The sequence below is a fragment of the Dipodomys spectabilis genome, unplaced genomic scaffold (assembly GCF_019054845.1).
Source record: "Dipodomys spectabilis isolate Male_0828 unplaced genomic scaffold, ASM1905484v1 ptg000600l, whole genome shotgun sequence".
Classification (NCBI taxonomy): domain Eukaryota; kingdom Metazoa; phylum Chordata; class Mammalia; order Rodentia; family Heteromyidae; genus Dipodomys; species Dipodomys spectabilis.
The window spans coordinates 831788-853121 of NW_024871277.1; the positions used below are offsets into that span (position 1 = coordinate 831788).

Genomic DNA, 21334 nt, shown 5'->3' on the forward strand with positions numbered 1-21334 from the left:
CAGTTGATGCTCAACCAGCTCTATTAAAATTAGATGTATGGTTTCTACTGCACCTGCCCCATTTTTTCTAGTTGTTTCTTAATAAACTAGGAGATCATTTAGGGCTTCCAACATTTATGTTCAAGGACTGTGATTCACATAGACTGTGTGTGTCAAAGAAATGAATCTGGGTCTGGGAAGGTAGCTCAGTGGTAGAGTGCTTGCCTTGCATTCAAGAGGCCCTGGGTTTGATTCCTCAGCACCACATAAGCAAAAAGAAAAAAGCTGGAAGTGGTACTGTGGCTCAAGTGGTAGAGCGCTAGCCTTGAGCTGAAGAGCTGAAGGACAGCACCAGGACCAGAGTTCAGACCCCATGACCGGACCCCCTCCCCCCCCCAAAAAAAAAAAAAGAAATGAATCCTTGTCTTTCTCTGGAAGATAAGCCAAAAAAAAAAAAAAAAGTGGACATCACCCTTCCCATAAGCAAACCTTATATGAAAGCCTGTGCTCCACATCTGTGTATGGTGCTGTGTATGGGGGCTTCCCTCCCACCCCCAGCACATGAGTGAGGAACTGAGCCCAGCCTCTCCTGGGTCCCTGTGGGCAGGCCCTCTCCCCTGAAGCCCTTCCCCAGCCCTGTTCCATGCTTTCCATTTAAAGGTGATCTGTGCTATTTCCAGTTCTGCAATAATCAGCTCCAGGGTCTTCATACTTCCCCCTCCCTTATCTGATCTTATGAATAGCATGCTCAACTTTGGTGTCCCTTAAACAAAAAGCAAAACCAAAAAAGCTTGTGCTTGTGGTCATCAACATCAACTCATTGGCCAGGTGCTGGTGGCTTGCACCTGAAATCCTTGCTACTTGGGAAGCTGAGATTGGTAAGATCATGGTGCCAGGCCAGCCTAGGTAATTGGTGAGATTCCCATCTTCACAGTGGGGGAATGTGGATGTGGTGGCTCAAGTCTGTAACCAGGCTGGGAGTGCAATCCTACATTAAAAATAACCACCTAGGCTAGGTGCCAGTGGCTCACGCCTGTAATCCTAGCTACTCAAGAAGCTGAGATCTGAGGATTACGGTTCAAAGCCAGCCCAGGCAGGAAATTCCATAAGACCTTTATCTCCAATAAAGCACTAGAAATCCAGAAGTACTGTGGCTTAAACAGTAGAGTGCTCCCCTTGAGCTGAAGAGCGCAGGGACAGCGCCCAGGCCCAGAGTTCAAGCCCCATGACTTACAAAGAAAAAAAAACAAAACACCTAGGCACACTAGTGGTGGAGCACCTGTGTACCAATTGTGAGTTCTTCCCCTGCCCTGGGCAGAGGGGTGGGGGGAGTGGGGAGTGGGACTTTTGAACCCAAAGCCTGAGCAATGTCCCTGAGCATTCACTTTCTCCTTTCCTCTACCAAACCCCCGCCCCCTACTCTCTTGCTCAAGGCCAGCTCTCTGCCATTTGAACCACAGCACCACTTTTAGTTTTTTGGTCATTTATTGGGATAGTCTCACAGACTTTCCTGCCCAGGCTGGTTTTGAACTGCAGTCTTCATATCTAAGCCTTCTGAGTAGCTAGGATTACAGATGTGAGCCACCAGCAGCCTAGTAATTGTGAGGTTTTGTGTTCAGATACCAATACTACGCCCACCTCCAGTATTCTACCTAATTATCCTGTCTTTTCTAGAAAGGTACCTAGGACTGTTGGTGGGACATGTCACAGTAGTGGTGTACATCTACTTACTTGATGGTCTTTTTCTTGAAATAGCTTACTTTAATTACCTACCAATGTCAAATGTCTGATCAGTGAACCTCCTGAAGTTGTGCTTTGGAAGTCTGTGATTCATGGTGTTTTATTTTGCTTAGTCCAAAGCTAAAAGGACAGGAAAACACAGGATTAATGGATAATAGAGAATAGTTTAACCTTATAGGCCTCATTGAATGCTTCTAATATTTAACATCAGAGCTCGTGGAATTTGCCAGGTACAACAGCCCTTTATTTTTAATGAGGATGTTAAGAACATTTTCTTATGCATGTGGTTAAGTATCACCTAAAACATTAAATCTTGCATTTTTAAGGTTATATATTTTAAGTTCTTATATTTCTCAGAAGTTTAGGCTCAAGGTGCATTAAAAAAAATCTATATCAAATTTTACTATCAACCCGGGCTGTTTATCCTAGAGTCTTAGGTTGAGAGAAAAATTAGGTAATCATTCTGTTCCTCTGAGCTCTAACAGGTTTTTATCTAAGCTACCTTGGGAAAAAAAATGGCATCCATTTTATTTTGAAAGTTCCCATGAGAAGCAGATCGTATCAAAGGCCATGTGTCAGGTTTTAGGTAGATAGACTCTCGGTGCTGTGATTAACACATACCTTTTGTTCTTAAAGGTTTTGTGTGCTTTTTCCAAACATCACAAAAATTTCTGCTGTAAAACTCCTTTTATCTTTGCAGTGCTGTTGGAATTTGGCACTTTCTGGCTCCTGATGCCGTATGTAGATGGCTAAGTATGCATTATGGCTTTCATTGTGTCACGGTCAAATCAAGTTTGAAACACCATATTTTGTGTTATGTTCCTTGGGTCCCAGGGCTCTGTGAAAGCCCCTTCTTCTCTTTGATCTCGCATGGGATTTTAGCACTGCTCTCTTTTGCACACTGTTGAAGATCTGTTTATTGGTTCTCCATGCAAAATGTTAGGAGACAGAATCTTAATGGTTGGGAGGATCCAGGAGCCCACTTAGGCCTGCCTCTTACTCTAAACTTGCGTTCTTCTCTTGTTAGTAACCACTGAAATCTGACCTGTCATTTCCCTGCTTAAAATCCTCCAGGGCTTTCTACCTCTCAGGAGCTCCACGTCCATCCCCTGGCTGGTATGTGACCCCCACACCACTGTGCCACCTTCTCCCTTCTGCCCCACCTCCCCCCTCTGCTCCACCTCCACTACTGCTTTTTTGTGCTGCCAGGGGAGGAGGAATAGGATTCCAGAGGGAAGAACTGAGTCTTGGAGCAGGGAGACTTGGAAGTTGGCCTGGCATCTCTGATCACCTCTCATTCCCTAACCTTGTACGGATTAGATAGCACTACTGAGCCTGTGCAGCTGGGAAATGGTAATTCTTAATCTCATGAAGGTGTGAGCATTAAAGGTGTGAGGGTGTGTGTATGGTGTACCAGAGAAGAGAAACTTTTTTTTTTGGTGTTGCTTCTGAGGCTTGAACTCAAGGCATAAAGCATAGGTGCTGTCCCTGAGCTTTTCTGCTCAAGGCTGGTGCTTGAGCCATACCTCCTTTTCTGGCTTTTTGCTGGTTCATTGGAGATAAGAGTCTCACGGACTTTCCTGCCTGGGCTGCTTTGAACTTGGATCCTCAGATCTCTCTAGTAGCTGGGATTTCAGCCATGAGGCACTGGCTCTCGTGTAACAGGTGAGCCTGTCGGTGCATACATGCGCTCAGGGATACCACAGGCCTCGCCTTGTGATGGCCTGTAAGCAGCATGGCATTCACACGCCTTTTGTAGGGCTCTGCTGAAGTTCATGCCAGTGGCAGCTCACACACTGACCGACCAGTGGACCCATGTTTGTCCACATAAGCAGTTCCAGGTGTAAACACAAGACCCACAGAGGCTCTTTTAGTCTACACTCTTTCCTAATGATTCTTTGGCAGTGAACATTTCTAGGGTTTCCCACAAAGGCTCCATTGAGGGAAGCTGAAAGCCTGTCTTCTTCCTCAGATGTTTACAGCTCATTCATAGTTCTTTCCAGTCCACATACAATTTACCAATCAGGGATCCTTTTTTACTGTAAGCCATGTTGCCTAGCAATATATTTGATGCTCAGGATCTTACCTGGTTTCCAGGGTAACAGAGCTAGGCGGTGAAAGCAAAGGTCAGATTCTCAAGCAGCAAGAGGAAAAGGTGGTCAGCCCTTCATCCCAGCTAGGGAGGGACCTACAGGCTGTTGTCATTAGAATGTGCTCGTTTACTCCTTCAACAAAGATCTCAGGAGCCGTGTCACTGAGTAGGAACTGAGTTGTGAGATAAACACAGAGCCTGTCTTCATATTTTTTTCTTCCAGGGTGCCCTGAAATCTCCCTGCTGCTTAGAGAATTCCCTTTTTTTTCCTATAAAGTTAAGCACAGATGCTTTCTGAAGTTCATATATAACCTCATGTCCTCACACTTGTGTGTTTGATCTTGCACAAAATTTAGAGAAGTAGGTTCTGTAAGAATTCAGGCTATCCCAAGTCCCCGAAAACAAAATACAGGCCTTGTGTTGCATATAGGGTATTGGAGAAAAGGGCTCATGTTATCATGTGTATTTAACCCCTGTACCTACTGAGTTTAGAATCTCACTTCTGCTATGAGCCTTGCGCGCGCGCACGCACGTACGTGTGTATACTGGGGCTTGAACTCAAGGCCTCACACGCTTTGTTAATGCATTCTGCTTAAAGCTGGCAGGCACTCTACCACTTGAACCACATCTCCACTTCTGGCTTCTTGCTGCTTAATTGGAGATAAGAGTCTTTTGGCTTTGTCTGCCTTAGCTGTCTTTGAACTGAGATCTTCAGATCTCAGCCTCCTGAGTAGCTGGGATTATAGGCGTGAGCCACCAGCACCAGGTTTATGAGGAACATTCTCTTTTTTTATTATTATTATTTTTTTATTGTGAAAATACTGTACAGAGGGGTTACAATTACACGGGCAAGATAATGAGTACATTTCTTATCAAGCATTGTAGCCTCCTCCTTTGTTTCCACTTCCCATCCCCTCCTCCCCCCACACCCCCACCCAACCCTCCCCCCCCCACCAAAGTTGTAAAGTTCGTTTAACGACTTGTACGTCTCATTGTTGCAATGGGTCCACCTGTATCCCTATTTAAATGATTTGTTTTTTCCCTTCCCCTCCACAAATTATAACAGCATCAAATACAGTGAAAGCAGGGGTAATACTGTGGGGGAGGGACATACAAAGCAACAAAGAAATAATCTTATAAATGTGTTAGAAACAATCGCATGAAAGAAAAAAAACATTTGAATACATATCTTAGAGTTCATTTCCCTAACATCAACTTAACTGACCTTTTCTGCTTGACTCAGACATATACTAGATATTGCAAATAAGGGAAACCATGGGTCCTATGTTTCTTTGGGCCTGGCTTACTTCACTTAATATAATTTTTTCCAAGTCTTTCCATTTCCTAACAAATAAGGAACATTCTCTTACATGTGGTTTTGTCATTTGCTTATAAGTATGTATTCTCTACTAAAATCTGAGCATCTAAAGAGACTGTATGTTTCATGTCTTAGGCCATCATAATGCCTGGTTCACAACAGACGTGAGGAAACACGAGGAAAGAGCCACTTGTCAGTGTCCTGTGTACCCAGCCACCTGGCAGATGGCAGTGGGGCAAGCTTTTCCTGGTCTGTATAGTGCACTAGACTCAGCTTTTCTTGTTCTTCACTGCGCCATCTGGAATTATTAATTAGTTGGTTCCCTCTTTGTTATGAGACCTCTTGTGATAGTCACAGTCTGTCAGTGAACCAAGGAGAAATGGGTAACATCGAGGAATTGTTAAAAAGAGAGATAGAAAATCACATTTGCTGTGAAATGGTACAATCACATTTTAAACCAAGACTTCTAATATACCTTGTTTACTAGTTTCAGTGTAGAAGCAGGAGGTATCACTGGCACAGGAGTCAAGACTCCTGTCCCCAGTGGCGAGTCCTGTTTAAACAAGGGACCTGTGAAATGGTGAGCACCTCACCTCATCTCAGATTGCTGCCCAAGGCCCTGAGATCCTATCAGATAATCCCAGAATGAAAGGGGTTGAATAGAGTCCCTGACCAGTGCTCTTGAGGTAGCTCAGCATCTGGAACAATACTGACAGGGAGAGTGTGACTGATATGTCATCATGGAGAAACAGGACTTTGTTGAGGGAAAAAGACTAGTAAAGTGTAAAGGCTGTAGTTCTGGCAAATCACCGTGATTATATAAGATACTGCTGTTAGAGAAAGCTAGGTTAGACAGAAGTAGGAAACATTCAACCTGTCCTGATAACTTTCTGTAAAACCTAAAGTTGTGCTAATGTGAAAAGCTCATTAAAATAGAATCATAGAAAAAAATTTACAGAAGAAAGTGTTAGGCAATCCGAAGTTTAAAACACCAGAACCAGCCAAACATTGGTGGCTCATGCCTGTAATTTTAGCTACTCAGGAAGTTGAGATCCAGAGTGTCACAATTTGAGGCCATCCTAGGCAGCAAAGTTCTCAAGACTTCATCTCCAAAATAACAAGATGACAAAAAAGGGGGATTGGAGGCGTGGCTCAAATGATAGAATACCAGATGAGTGAGCAAGCCAGGCTGGACTATAGCCCTAGGTATAAAACCTGTACTTCTTCCCCCTCAAAAAAAACACCTAAATCAATAATCCTGGAAAGTTTTTTTAAAATTACAAATGGTAGTAGGATGGATAATTTAATATAGCATATACTTTTGCAAATTAATAATAATATATTAATGCTTCATTGGGAAAGAGTCATTGGCCACAATTCACAGAAATGTCATGGTAGTCAATAAATACACTAGTGCAATTTCACTAGTAATTTAAACATGGCTAATTGAGAATGTTTTTACACATTACTTGTTTGTAGATGGAAAAGTGATAGGATTTAATTAAGAAAAGGGTAAGTGGAAGAATTACAGATTAGTACAGTGTTTTTGCAAAGAAGTCTACTAAATGGGTGTTGGGCTTAAAAAGATTCATATTACTTGTGCTTAGAATTTCACACAAGATTGTTTTTCCCAAGCAATAATCAGATGTGTGCAAACTTTGTATCTCCACTTTCTGTTCCTCATAGGAGTCTACCTGTAAATATCTAACAATGGGGGAATGATCTAGAGAGCTAGGAAGTAGACAATGTAGTCATTAATGGAATATTGGCAATCATGGTGTAACTAGATAAACACAATCGAAATACAGTATGCATGTATCCTCTGACCTCAGACTTTGTGTGCATGCATGTATAAATGTTCCTCTTTCAAGAAGGATAAGAAATGTGCCATCCATCCTGTGGCAAATTCACTTTTCTTTGAGGGGTCAGGATGATTTTGTCTGGGTTGCACCTCTTGATTTTGAACTTACAATGTGAGCACATACTCCTTTCGTTATTGAGAGAAGTTAACCTCAAGAGCGTGTTAGAGCTCCTTCCATCTTGCACATAAGATTTACTTCAGAAGCTGTTCCATTTTGCCTGTTAGAAACCACATCTTCTCTCTTTCCAAGCAGAAGGCTGCTCAGGGTGCTCCCACTGCCCAGCGCCAACTGGGCAGCCCTGGTTGAGGAGTGGTGCTGCCACCCGGACCCGTTCACCCAGAAGTCTCTTCACCCAGGACACGGTGACTGCTTCACTGGAGATACCTTCTATTTGGTGAACTTAAGAAGCCAACCGGGTCAGGTAAAATCTGAGGCCATGTAGATTATACGCCCTCCTTTTTGTTTCTGGAATTATTTTACTATTGATTGGTACTTCCCCATAGACCCAAGTTTTCTGTTTCCCAGAGGAGGGCTGAGAGGGAAAGGGCCGGGGAGGGGATCAGGAAGTTCTCTATGTAAGAGAGCAAGGAGTGAGTCCCTGAAGTCAGTGGCTAGGCTTACAGGGTTCCTCTTTGACAGTCCTGTTGGCTCCTTGGCTGTTCTGGCATCTTGGTTTTGTCACACCTGCCTCCTCTGAAGGGGATGGGCGTCTGTCCCTGTGGGGCTCTGCTCCAGTGTTTATGGACCCTTAAAGATGTCCCCAGAGGAGGGAGTGGCACCTGCCCCACATGGCCGTCCCTCCCTGTGCTGCCCACATGGTTCTAAATCTCCCTCAAAACTGTGTGCGTGCCAGCCTCAAAACTCTGACTAAGAGAACATGCTCTTCTACTTAGGGTGCTCACTTTACAGTTAGGACCAAGTGTTCTGGGCCTGCCTGTAATCTAGAGTTCAGTGTCCTAAGGTGGAACAAAGGGTGAACAAATACAATAGTGGTAGCTACTAGACATTGTGGAAAATGAATTGTATATCTTATGGGTGTGGATGGGAAGGAAAAACTGGGAGAGAGTGAGGAAAGGGAGATGTCATTCAAAAAGAATTGCACTCATTACCGGATTCATGTACCTGGAACCCTATGTATATTTACAATAACAATAAAATAAAATAAAGAAAGATGCTGCCAGATACCAGTAGCTTGGGCCGATAATCCTAGCTACTTAGGAGGCTGAGAACTGAGGATTGCAGTTCAAAGCCATCCTAGGCAGCAAAGTTCATGAGACTCTTATCTCCAATGAACCAAACACGAAAAAAGCCAGAAGTAGAGGGGTGGCTCCAGTGGTAGAACACCAGTCTTCAGCAAAAAAGCTCAAGGATGGCACCCAGCCCTTGAGTTCAAGGCCCAGGATTGTCACACACATACACGCATGCACTCGTGCACATATACACACTGGCAGATACTGCCAGGGGAACAGACAAAGAGGGTAGAAATGGCACTGAGCTTCCAGGTGTACCATTTGAGAGACACTTCTACTTGTGGCTTTTTGCTGATTAATTGGAGATAAGGGTCTCTTGGACTTTTTCATCTGGGCTGACTTCAGACCCCAATCCTCACATCTCAGCCTCCTGAGTAGTTAAGAATAAAGATATGAGCCATTTAACAACACATTCTGATGGTGTAAAGGAGAAAGATTGAGTAAGGGAAGCTGTGTCTCCTTGTTTAGAAATAATCTTCACACAAACAACTTTATCAGTTATACATGGCCATTCTTAAGAACTGTACCCTGTAAGCAGCAGTCTTTTATTTCTTATTCGAAAGGAAGATCTTTCCTATTTAGACATTGTAGTCTTGTCTATCAAGGAGACCGTGGGAAATGGCTATCAGGAGAGGTGGTTTGACAAGATTGTTTTCACATTGGTCTAGCTGGAAGTTGTACTTTAATTGCATGTTGTAGCAGTTGAAAGAGTCTGTCTGAGACCAAAATAGCAACAGAAATTCGGAGAGACTGCCTAACCACTGCCCTGTCGGCTCCAGAGGCTCCTCTGCTCTTCCGTGCTATTGAAAACCAATTTCTCCTATCACCTAGTCTAGCCATCTAGCAGGAGTCTGAAATGTCCCTTGGTGACCCAGCTTCATAATAGTATCTCTTGGGAAGTGTGTGTGTGTGTGTGTGTGTGTGTGTGTGTGTGTGTGTGTGTGTGTGTGACATCAGGTGTCCTTAAAAATTGAAATAACACAAAGGAAAAGAAAAAGAAAGGACAGGAGAGGATTCCTCATCTCTTGAGAAGCACTGGCAGGTCCTAGATATATTGATTTAATTAGTTCCCAACGATGTCTATCTTTGAGGTCTGCTCCTAGTTCCCACACTGGTAGGGGGCTTCATTATACAACTTGCTTTTATTACTTCCTTGCAGCTCAGGTCAAGAAAAATGCATTACAAAGCAGAGCTGCTCTTTAAGTAAAATTAATGTGCTAAAGTGTGTTAATTAAAAAGATCTGATTTTAAAAGCAGCACAGAGAGAACCTGGCACTGTCTCATTCATCTTCATTCCTCGTAGAATTTGGAGTGTTTTATTTGTGCCTCTAGTGGCAGTTTGTATTTTTTGTTTTCAAAAGATGTCTGCTGAAGAATTCTCTAGTTTGGTGACTTGTTTGCTATCTCTTGTATGGTGTGTGTGTGTGTGTGTGTGTGTGTGTGTGTGTGTGTGTGTGTGTGTGTGTGTGTGTGTGTGTGTGTGTGTGTGTGTGTGTGTGTGTGTGTGTGTGTGTGCGTGCGTGCCTACCAAGATACTAAAAAGTGTGCATGTTATAACAGGATAATAAAGATGCACCTCATCCTTTTACAAGATTCATAATACTATTTAAGTCCTAGAAACAAGACCAAGGTGCAATCTCAGGGATGTTTTGATTTGCATTTCCTCTATGGCCAGAGATGTTGAGCATTTCTTCACGAGTCTGTTGGCCATGTTTGTGACTACTATGAAGTCTGTCTTTAAGTCATTTATTAATTTAGTTGTTGTTTCTTTGAAGGTTCCATTTTTGAGAATTTAATTTTTTTGAGCTCTAAGTATATTCTGGATATTAGGTCCTTGTCTGTTTCACCTCACCCCAGTTAGAATGGCACCTATCAAACAAACAACAAATGTTTATGGGATGCAGTTAAAAGGGAACTCTAATACAGTTGGTGGGAATATAAGCTTGTTCAACCACTCTGGAAATCCATACGGAGGTTACTTAAAAAAAAAAAAAATTAAACGTAGAACTACCCTATGACCCAGAAATCCCACACCTGGGCTTTTACCCAAAAGATTACAAACCAGAATGCAGTAAAGCCACCAGCACAACCATGTTCATTGAAGTACTATTCACTATAACTGAATAGAATCTTTCCAGATGCCAATCAGAAAATTGTGGTATAGATACACAGTGGAATTTTACTCATCTACTAGAATGATACTGAACCATTTGTAAGGAAATGGAAAGACTTGGAAAAAAATTACATTTAAGTGATGTAAGCCAGACGCAGAGACACAAAGATTGCATTGTTTCCTTCATTTGTGGTAGCTAACATGTGCCTATAAATGTATAGGTAATCATGTTGGGCAGTATGCAAGTGTTTACAAAAGAATTAACTGAAGTGTAATAGGCTCTCTGGAGAGCTCAAACAGTATAATCTTTTAGAAAGATGAGTTCAAAGTCCAACAAAATCATACCAGGAAATGTGTATTTGCAGGAGGGTACGTGGGGCCAAGTGGAGAAGGGCAGAGAAATGAAGAGGGTGAAGAGGGTGATGGGGGGTAGATTGCAGTCAATAATTTATTGTATATACCACAAAGTTAAGAGAAGTAGGAAAAGGGTGGATTGAAGGAGGGGGTGAGGATATTGAAGGGGGTGACACTGATCAAGATGCATTGTATTCATAGACTGTTTTATTGTATACCACCTCCTCTGTACAACTACTTAAAGATAATGAAACAACTTTAGTAAAAGAGAGTATGAGCAAGGCATGGTAGCTTGTGCCCTGCACTAGAGAGGTTGAAAGAGATGGAGTCCAGGAGGTAGAGGTCAAGTTCAGGGTCAGCCTGGGATACCTAGGGAGACCCCAGGCTTGCTGCCTGCTGCCTGCTATGGGCATGTGATAGGTACTAGAGTATCAGTGCAGCAGCCAGAGATGGCGTGGTGTGTGGACTGCACCAAGCATGTGCTGGGTAAGAGACTGGGCCAGGTATGAACAGACCTGGCAATAGAAAGATGACAGAAATCCTGCAGCTACACAAGGGAAAATAGGGTGGGGTTTTTATCTGACTGGAGATTTCTTCCAGAGATCTTATGTGAGGAAGAGACATGAGGGTGCTTTTCTGCATTTTTACTGATAGTAAGAGTTTGAGGCTAGATGAAAGAGTGAGTCTTCAATGCATGGAAACAGCTCAGTGAAACCCTCTCCCCTTTCTGTTCAGATAATACATGATAGTAAAGATGGGAACGAAAGAGTGAGTTAGGGGCTGGGAAGGTGGCTCAGTGGTAGAGTGCTTGCCTTGCATGCCTGAGGCCCTGGGTTTTATTCCTCAGCACCACATAAGCAAAAAGAAAAAATCTAGAAGTGGCACTGTGGCTCAAGTGGTAGAGCACTAGCCTTGAACTGAAGAGCTGAGGGACAGCGCCCAGGCCCAGAGTTCAGGCCCCACGCCTGGACCAAAAAAAAACAAAAAACAAAAAGAAAGAAAGAAAGAGTGAGTATAGAAGACCCCAACATAAGTTGTGGAGTTGCTTTTGACTGTGATATCTTTAGTAAAAAATGGAATTTTTACATGAAGATCTGATCATACACACATACGCAAACACAACACAAAAGTTTCTTGAAGCAGTTGGTCATATAACACACACACACACACACACACACTCTCTCTCTCTCTCTCTCTCTCTCTCTCTCTCTCTCTCTCTCTCTCTCTCTCTCTCTCTCTCTCTCTCTCCATCATTACGGGACCTGTAATTTGTAAAACCCTTAGCATAAGCTGTAGAATGTGAGAGTTCTATATTCAAACATCACCTCTGGCCATTATTAGCGGCTTCTTGTTAATGGAATTCAGTTTGCTTCATATGTAACCTTTTCCCAAATAGTTGTCAACACCAAGGGAAGTAACTGAACTTGCACTGAACGGTTACAACTTTTTCCTTAGACGAATATATGTGTTAACCACACCAGAAAGACATTACCTTCCTAACTTTGCTCTGTCTTTTTTTCTGCCATTTTTCCTTCAAGTGTCCAGGGTTATAGAACTCCTTTTCCACTGGTTTCCCTCTCCTCATTTTTGGGCAGTACAAGGGTTTGAACCCAGGACTTTGCCCATGTCTCCAACTCTGCTTTTTTTTTCTTTTTTCTAATTATTTTATAGCAAAATTTTCTTCTCTAGCTGGCCTCAAACTCTGATCCCCCAAATTTCATTCTCCTGATTAACTAGGATTATGAATGTGAGCCACTGGCTTCTGACCCTTTATTTATTTATTTATTTTTAATTTTTTTATTTTTTGGTCGGTCGTGGGGCTTGAACTCTGGGCCTGGGCGCTGTCCCTCAGCTCTTCAGCTCAAGGCGAGCGCTCTACCACTTGAGCTACAGCGCCACTTCCGGTTTTCTGGTGGTTTATTGGAGATAGGAGTCTCACAGTCTCTCCTGCCCAGGCTAGCTTTGAACTGCGACCCTTTATTATTACTATCATTTTTATTATTAATTAGGTTATGTCAGTGATATGAGGGGTTCCTTGTTACGTTTCCACATGCTTATACTCCAATCGCTCTCGCCCCCTCTATCACTCTCTCTTTCCCCTTATCCGCTTACCGAATTTCACCAGATTTCACTGTTCGGCTTTCATAGATCTATTTTGACCATATTCACACACCTTGTTAGGCCAGCCCCTCCCACTAGTCATCCCCCGCTCAATTCTTCCTGCCTGCTGATGTCGAGGTATGTCTTGGGTTATAGAATATTACATGGCTTTAACAAACTCATTACCATGAACGTGAGAAAGAGCCGCCATTGTTTGCCTATTAGTCATTTTTTTCCTGTTTTTCTTTTTCTTTTCAGTTTATTGGGCATGTAGCTTATTTTTTTTTGGGGGGGGGGTTTGTTTTTGGGTCTGGTCGTGGGGCCTGAACTCTGGGCCTGGGCGCTGTCCCTCAGCTCTTCAGCTCAAGGCTAGTGCTCTACCACTTGAGCCACAGCGCCACTTCTGGCTTTTTCCTTTTTGCTTATGTGGTGCTGAGGAATCAAACCCAGGGCCTCATGCATGCAAGGCAAGTGCTCTACCACTGAGCCACCTTCCCAGCCCCATAGCTCATTTTTATTATAGAAAGATATGTACATGTAAGTAAAAAGACCATGTCACTTGGTCCCACCATTCATAGGTAACCAGTTTACTTTGTGTATCTTTCTAGATTTATTTCTATGACCATATACATAGGTGAATATGTTTAAAAAATGAAAACGCCATACCATGAGTACCAGCCATAATGATATCCTGATGTTCATTGAGACATTATTTGGTGTCTGTGTAGTCCATGGTAACAGTTTCCTTCCACTGTGGACATGGAAACTGACTTTAAAACTTAATTTTAATTCCCTGTCACTGAGCAGTCTTGTACTAACACATAGAACAACGTTGTAAATAATGCCTCAAGTAGCATTTTTGTGCCTCCATCTCTGGAACAAGAGATAAAAGTCCTTGAGATGGAATTGGGAGATGAGAAGACATAAGGCTTATCTTCACGATGTGTCTGTTATGTCCTGCTCCCACACAAATCCCTCTGTGTAGCCAGTGCCCGGGCCGAGTTCTCAGTACAGGTGAACATAGCCAGGAGACCCCAGTCAGTGCTCTTCCTCTGTCTCTGCCTTCAGGCCGTTCAGCAGCTGTGGCTTGACCTGGAATTCAAATATTCTTTTGGCACCGCAGGGGCAATTTGGAATATCCTTTTCTTGTGGTATGTTTTCACCAGAAATCCAGACACGCTCAATCAATACCTGTGCCATAGAATCTGCCCTGGTTCAAGGTCTATCTGAGTTGTAAGCTTCGGGAAAATGATTTTTCCCTAGATTCATGCTTTGCCATAGAATCTGTTTCTTCCTCAAGTGCTTCACACATACTCCCGATAATCTCAGACATGTTCCTTATCCACAGCTTCAGGCACAATCTCATCTTCTGTTCCTATTACAATTTCCAATTCTGGAAAAAGGAAGTTATGGTCTGGAACTGTATGGTCCCAGTTATCCAGCTGTGTACAAGCCTGCTTATGTCTTAGTCTCCAGCCTAGTGTGGATACCCCTGACTGTAGGAATGTGCCTGGTGGCCTCTTGAACATGTTTTAGGACCCAGACAGCCCAGACCCTGCAGAGATGAGCTCCAGACTTAAGTTGGAGATGCAGAGATTCTCTTGCTGCTGAGGAAGGGGTCTCAGAAGGTGGCTGCTATGAATAAAGCCAGCTGCCGGCCGGGGACAGGACAGAGCTTGGGGTTCTGGCTATCCTGCCATGCCTAGCACCCTGGCTGCCCCCTGACCTTGCTGGGGAGCAGCCTGCAGGCTGACAAAGCCTCCTCCACAAAGCCCACCTCCTCCTCCACAAAGCCCAGCTCCACCCTCCTGAGCTGGGAAGCAGCTACCTTTCCCTAAGTTTTGAAGCCTAAGAATGTTTGAGGAATTTGTTCACAACATGACCCAACTTTCCATTTCCAGTGCATATCTTAAATGGAAAGAAATAGATTTACATGAACAAGTTTGATATTTTTAACTTCTGAATTATGACTGGCTGTGAGTTATAGATTACTTTTACGTAAGTAACACTGGCCAGGGAATCAGAATAATATGAGCTCCAGTTCATATTCTCCAGGTCATATTCTCGTGTGTTCTGTACATACAAGCCAGTTCCAAATTATATGGCTATTTGAAAGTACTTGAGCATTGCATACTGCTTCTTGTTCAGATTATTTGGAAACATTTGGATTATCAAAAGTATCTAGGTTTGGAAAATCCAATCTGCATTATTCTCCCTAAAAAAGAAATGATCTCTGTGTGTGTGAATTACATATGCAAAACTAACTGCATTCCCAGTATTTAGTAGAGGGCAGAATGAAATGTAAAGTTCAATATATCCTCTGGAGACTATGTTAAAATTATATATTCCTTTTAAGAAAAGCTGAATGACATTTAAATGACATTTTTTTTTCTGTTCTACAGGACCCAAAAGCAAATACCAAAGTAATTTGTAAGCGTTGCAAGGTAACGCTGGGAGAGACTATGTCACCAGGTAAGAACAATTTTATAACAAAAAGCTAAAAGGATTTCCTTCCTATTCTAAAGCCAGAATGAGCTTTTAGTAGTATAGGAAGGGTGTAATATTAATATGTTTCATAGAATCAGTGCTTTTAGAGATAGAAATCTATTAGCCTCATACAATATTTAAAAGTTTGTCTATTTTGACCTTTTTAACTAAAGAGTACTTCAGGTTTGTTTTTTCTTTCTCCTATTGCGGGATTTGAACTCAGGACCTGGGCACTGTCCCTGAGCTTTCATGGTCAGGGTTAGCACCCTACCACTTTGAGCCACAGTTCTACTTCCAGTTTTTAAATGGCTAATTGGGGATAAGTCTCATGGACTTTCCTACCCGGGTTGGCTTCAAACCGAGATCCTCACATCTCAGCCTTTTGAGCAGCTAGGATTACAGGAGTGAGCCACCAGTGTAGGAAGTAGGCTCAGAGTAGGGAGTTTTAAGCAGTGAGAAGTCAGATCATTTCCAGTGTTTTATATTCTCTTTCTAGTGAAAAGCAATAACATAAAATTTATACTTGAGTACATCTTAAAGAATCTGGAAGTTTTTTCTCTTAGTACAACTCTTCAGTCAGAAGAATTGGTGCCCACAGGTAGAAAACCTGCTTTTCTTGGCTATTGTTCACCACTTGCTGTACTTTGGGACTGGAGGTAGGAGAGGACTTGTTGAAATGGAAGAAAAACATATTCTAAGTTTTGTATTTCGTTCCTTACTCTTTTTCCTAATGGTGTTAATCATACTTTCTGTGAAGTGTATGCCATACTGCTTTTATAATAATGAAAATCCTAGTAATTAAAATGGTGTTTAAAGATACGGTTTAAAATGTTTAGAGTGCTACAACATGCTGTGTTAGCTTAGTGGGTAATGAGTAATTGTTTTTAATATAATTAATTAAAGAGACTTTAAATGAAACACTGTACTCAAGGCAGTGGTGGGTTTTTTTTGTTTTTTGCTTTTGAATCATCAGAATCTGACAAGTTACATGCTCTGAATGAGTTGTAAAGCATGGTTGTCTCAGTGTTCTTTTAGATTTTTATTATTAAGTAGTTGCAAAGAGGCTACAATTCCATATGTCAGGATATGAGTTCAGTGTCATTTTTGAGACTAAAAAGAAGCCTCTTAAGAGACTGGGCACTGGTGGCTCATGCCTGTAATCATAGCTACTCAAGGAGGTTGAGATCTGAGGACTGCAGTTTGAAGCCAGCCTGAGCAGACATATAAAAGACTCTAATCTCCAGTTAACTAGCAAAATTCTGGAAGTGGAGGGGTGGCTCAAGTGGTTGGGCACCAGCCTTGAGCAAAAAAGCCAGGTTAGAGCGTGAGGAGAGGCTTAACTACTGCCGGTCTCCTGGAGGTGAATCTCTCCATCTCCCAAATCTCGGTAGGCTTAAGAGAATGAGGGAAAATAAAAAGTAAGGATACTTCAATAAAGAGTTATCACTAACAGTGGGTTAGCATTCTTTAATGGTCCTCTAAAGATGCTTAACTAGTAATAATGCCAAACTCCTTCCCTGGTGCTCCATGAGAGGCGGGTCCTTCTCCTGGGAAAGGGGGACCTGATACCACTCCCAAAGGCCACCACCCACTTCAGCTAGGCCCCACTCCCTAATGTTTCTAGAATCCTCTGTAATATGCCACCAGCTAGGGCCCAAGTCCTCTTCCACAATGAGCCTGGAAGGGACACTGCCTGTTCAAACCCTAATGACATTGTTCACAAGAGCTAACAGAAGGCAGGCAGTGGAAATAGAATTGTCACGCATAAACTGTAAAACAACCGTGCTCAGTATATTTAACAGTGCAAAAGCCAGATCTGAAGATGACTGAACAAAAAAGAAAACTATAATGGTATATTGGGAAAAGAGTCGCAAAAGAATTTCTAAAAGAGTCCCTTATTATCATTGGAATAAAGATACATCCAGAGAGTGGTTGATAACTGATTAGATACAGCCTGAAAGAATTCACTAAGGGAAGAAATTGAGAAATCTTTAATGCAGCCCAGAGACAAAAAGATAACAAATACAGATAAAATGAAAAACATGGAATATAGAATGTAGAAGGAAACCATCTGACATACATTTTTTAAATTAGACTTCCAAAAAGAAAATAAGAAAAAAGAATGGAGTGGGCAGTATGTGAACAAGAAGTTGTTGAGAATTTTATAAACATAATGCACAACAACACTTCAGTACAGATCCAAGAGGCACAATGAATTCCAATTCATTGAACCCAAGCAAGACAAATTCAAAGCAAGCCATACCTAGACATGTCAATGTAGAACTGCAGGATGAAAAGCAAAGAGAAAGCCTTCATAGCATTCTAGGAAAAACAACAACAACAAAAAAAACACCAGTCCCTTTCACAGGAGCAGTGGTAATGGAAATGCGAAGACAGTATAATGATATTGTCTCTGGGAACAAAGAAAGAACTGTTAGCACTAGCTCTTCGTCCTCACTGAAAATATCCTCCAGAGAGGCAGAGATAAATGTATTTTCTAGCAAATAACTGTAATAATTCACTCTGCTTTCTTATTAAGAGAAATTCCACTTGTACTCAAGTAGAAGAAAATGACCCCAGAAAGTTCAAGAAACATGAAAGACAGATCAAGTAGGACCATGTGGATGATTTCAAGTAAATATTATTTGTATAAAAACCACCATAGTTCAAATGGGATTGAAATTATAGAATTAAATTATAGATTAACAACATGTGACATCAAAAGGTCATTTTGTAATGTTAACAGGTTCAATTTTACATCTACTGATATCACTTCAAAATAGCAAAAATTGGCAGAACTTAAAGGACAAATAAGGGTCGGGCACCAGTAACTCACTCCTGTAATCTTAGCTACTCAGGAGGCTGAGATCTGAGGATCGAATTTCAAACCCAGCGGGGGGGGGGGGGGGGGGGGGGGGGAAGGAAACTCTTTATGTTCAATAAACCACCAGAAAATCGGAAGTGGCCTGTAGCTCAAGTGGTAGAGTGCTCTCCTTGAGCTGAAGAGCTGAGGGACAGCGCCCAGGCTCAGAGTTCAAGCCCCACGACCGACCCCCCCCCCCCCCCAAAAAAAGGACAACTAAGTACATTTCTACATAGTCGTGTATTAAGCTTTTTATTTATTATATTTTTTACAAATATTTTTTATTGTAAAGATACTATACAGAGGGGTTACAGTTACATGAGTAACATAATGAGGATATTTGCTATCAAGCATTGTTACCCCCCCTCCTTTGTTTTTCCCCTACTATCCTGATTTTATTTTTTGTCCTTTTTGTATATTATATTGAGGAACTTGAAAAAAATCTACCTGACTTATTAAATAATTATTTGGTAACATCATTTGTAAGATAACCCATTTTCATTATTTCTGGTTTTAATTTGGCCTTTCTAAAATGTCAAACATGCATGGTATTCTGTTGTTGAAATATCTAATTATTTAATCCAGCTTCAATTTTTAATCTGTTTTGAGTATTTTTCTACTAATGTTATGACCATATTTATAGGTATTCTGTCTGTTTTATGAGTATTCAAGATAAATTATTCAGAATTTAAAGTATCAAAATATGTATACAACATTAATGCTTTGCCAGGTGATTGCCTAGAAATCTTACCATTTACAGTTCTAAATGCTGTGTGTGATTATTTATGTCTATCTGTTTTTGCAAGTGTATCCAATGGTTACGGCTGGCACTCTACCACTTGAGCCGTACTTTTATTCCAGCTTCTGGCTGGCTAACTGGAGATAAGAGTGTCACAGATTTTCTGTTCCTGACTTCCAAACATAGTCCTCAGATCTCAGCCTCCTGAGAAGCTAGGATTGCAGGTGTAAGCTGCCCACTGCACTGGTGGTTTCCACCTGTGATCTTAATTATTCAAGAGGCTGAGATCTGAGGATCCCAGTTCAAAAGCCAGTTCAGGCAGGAAGTCTGTGAGATTCCTTATTTTCAACAAACTACTCCAAAAAAGCCGGAGGTAGAGTTGTGGTTCAAGTGGCAGTGTGCTAGCCTTGAGCAAGAAGAAGCTCAGGGATAGCACCCAGGCCCTCAGTTCAAGCTCAGGACCAGCACACTCACAAAAAAGTTGATTTTGATTTGTATTTCCTTTGTTCTAATGAAATTAAGCACTTAAAATAAATTTTTAAACAACCCAACATAGTTGTTACTTAAGTAACCAGAAAAACAGATTTGGTGACCATTGTATGGTAATTTTAATAGCCTTCCACTTGTGGGCAGAATCTGATTCTATGGATCTACAAGCTTTTCTAAACAAATCCCCTACGGTTGACAGACTTGCAAGTAACCTCTACTAGTTACGTTCATGTCTTTGTAACTAAATTGTTTGGGGGAAATGTTTGCTCAATACTATTTGACCAGTATATTGAGTTTTCACTCAGGAAAAGTAGTTTGGTATGTCATAATTGAGGCTAATCTTCACATAATAAAATATTGGTGTATTGGGAACATTTTAAATTTCTTCTGTTTCTAGAAACCACCAAGTTTTATATGACCGAGATAATTATTCAGCCATCTGAGAGAAGTTTTCCCGTCATACCAAGGTACAAATAGCAAATTGATTTCATTTCCTGACTTGAGTGGGGGATGATGGGAGGCGTGACGTCCATCAGGATGCAGTACTTACCACTGAGCTCTGCACAACTGAAGATAATAAAAGTAATTTCAGAAAACTTCAAATGTGGGGAACTGTAGGTATAACTAGCTACTCATTTTTATTCCTAACTCTTTTGTATCTAGAGAGGTGGGAGAAAAAAGCCTTTGAGAAAGATTGCTAGTTAAACCACATATGTAAATGATGTAGGATTTCTTTATTTTGATATAGACAACTGTATTCATAGAAATGTAATCCTTATATGTGCGAGATATTGTAGCCTAACTCTCAATAAGTGCTTGAAAAATTACATCTATTTTTATGTTGACATGTTTAAGAATTTTAAACTGAGGTCAGTTCAAATAACGACCCTATATCTATAATAAAATTCTACTAAATATTTATACTAAGGTTTCTTTTAATCATTTTTATTTGCAAACAGAAGTTTACTCTAATGGGTATTTATTGAAAACAATATTGTGGTTGAACATGTTCTATTTGGGGAGATTTCTTGCGTTTTTCAGTGTCTCTGTGATTCATGTTCAGTATGTCACAGAACAGATGAAATAGTGATGTGCCCAGCCTGGCCGTTTTTAAGTTCAGTAGGGGGAATTGTTTGATTTGGGGTGGAAAATACATTAATACCCACAGAACAGGTTTTACAACTTCCTGAAATCCATATTAGGGAAGATGGTAAGGAATGGTCAGCAGACAAAAACATGTGGTCTCTGCCTGTGGGTGCCCTGGGAGTATTTTTTGCTTCTGCTGCGAGTTAGGTGATTATGGGAGGCACAGGATGAAAAAACTGCCCTCTCTCCCAACAGGTCTGAGTTTGTCCAGAGCATTGTTGGCCAGCGTCTAGGGGAGCTGGCCTCTGCCCGGAGCACATTCAGATTCCTGATTCAAGGTCAGGATGGCAGAGTGTTTATCCTGGTAAGAAATTATTCCACTTGCTAATTTCTTTCTTCTTCTTCTTTCTTCTTTTTCCTCCTCCTCCTCCTCCTCCTCCTCCTCCTCCTCCTCCTCCTCCTCCCCCTCCTCCTCCCCCTCCTCCTCCCCCTCCTCCTCCCCCTCCTCCTCCTCCTCCTCCTCTTCTTCTTCATTTTTTTGTTCAGGATCTCAGAAATTCTTAGGTTTTTTTTTTTTTTTAAATTTTTTCCTTCCTAACTGAGCACCAATTACATTTCTACTATCAGTTTAATCCATGAAACAAACTCTCTTGGGGCCTGCTAGTGAGCATCCATTTGGAAGGTGGAGGCAAGAGGATTGAGAGTTCAAGGCTAGCCTGGACTGCATAGCGAGACTCCCATCTCACCAAAGAAGAAAAGGAAAGAATAAAAAAAAAAATCATACCACAAGAAAAAGATTTTTCATTCTCAGTTTTTAATAGCTTTTCTTGATCAGTATGACAGTATTTCACCTCATTTTTTT

The 21334-nt window shown here is 41.6% G+C and overlaps 1 protein-coding gene and 1 pseudogene across 2 annotated transcripts in view; one reads left to right on the forward strand and one right to left on the reverse strand.

The window, feature by feature from the left end:
• Positions 1 to 21334, forward strand: part of Ube3d (ubiquitin protein ligase E3D) — a 92848-nt gene that overhangs the window by 3669 nt on the left and 67845 nt on the right. For both annotated transcript variants that reach the window (XM_042671120.1, XM_042671119.1), the window contains exons 3-6: positions 7244 to 7412; positions 15211 to 15280; positions 19784 to 19853; positions 20728 to 20836. In XM_042671120.1, the coding sequence (XP_042527054.1) occupies positions 7244 to 7412; positions 15211 to 15280; positions 19784 to 19853; positions 20728 to 20836 (418 nt within the window). The remainder of the gene's footprint in view (positions 1 to 7243; positions 7413 to 15210; positions 15281 to 19783; positions 19854 to 20727; positions 20837 to 21334) is intronic.
• Positions 13704 to 14971, reverse strand: LOC122100753 (annotated as a pseudogene).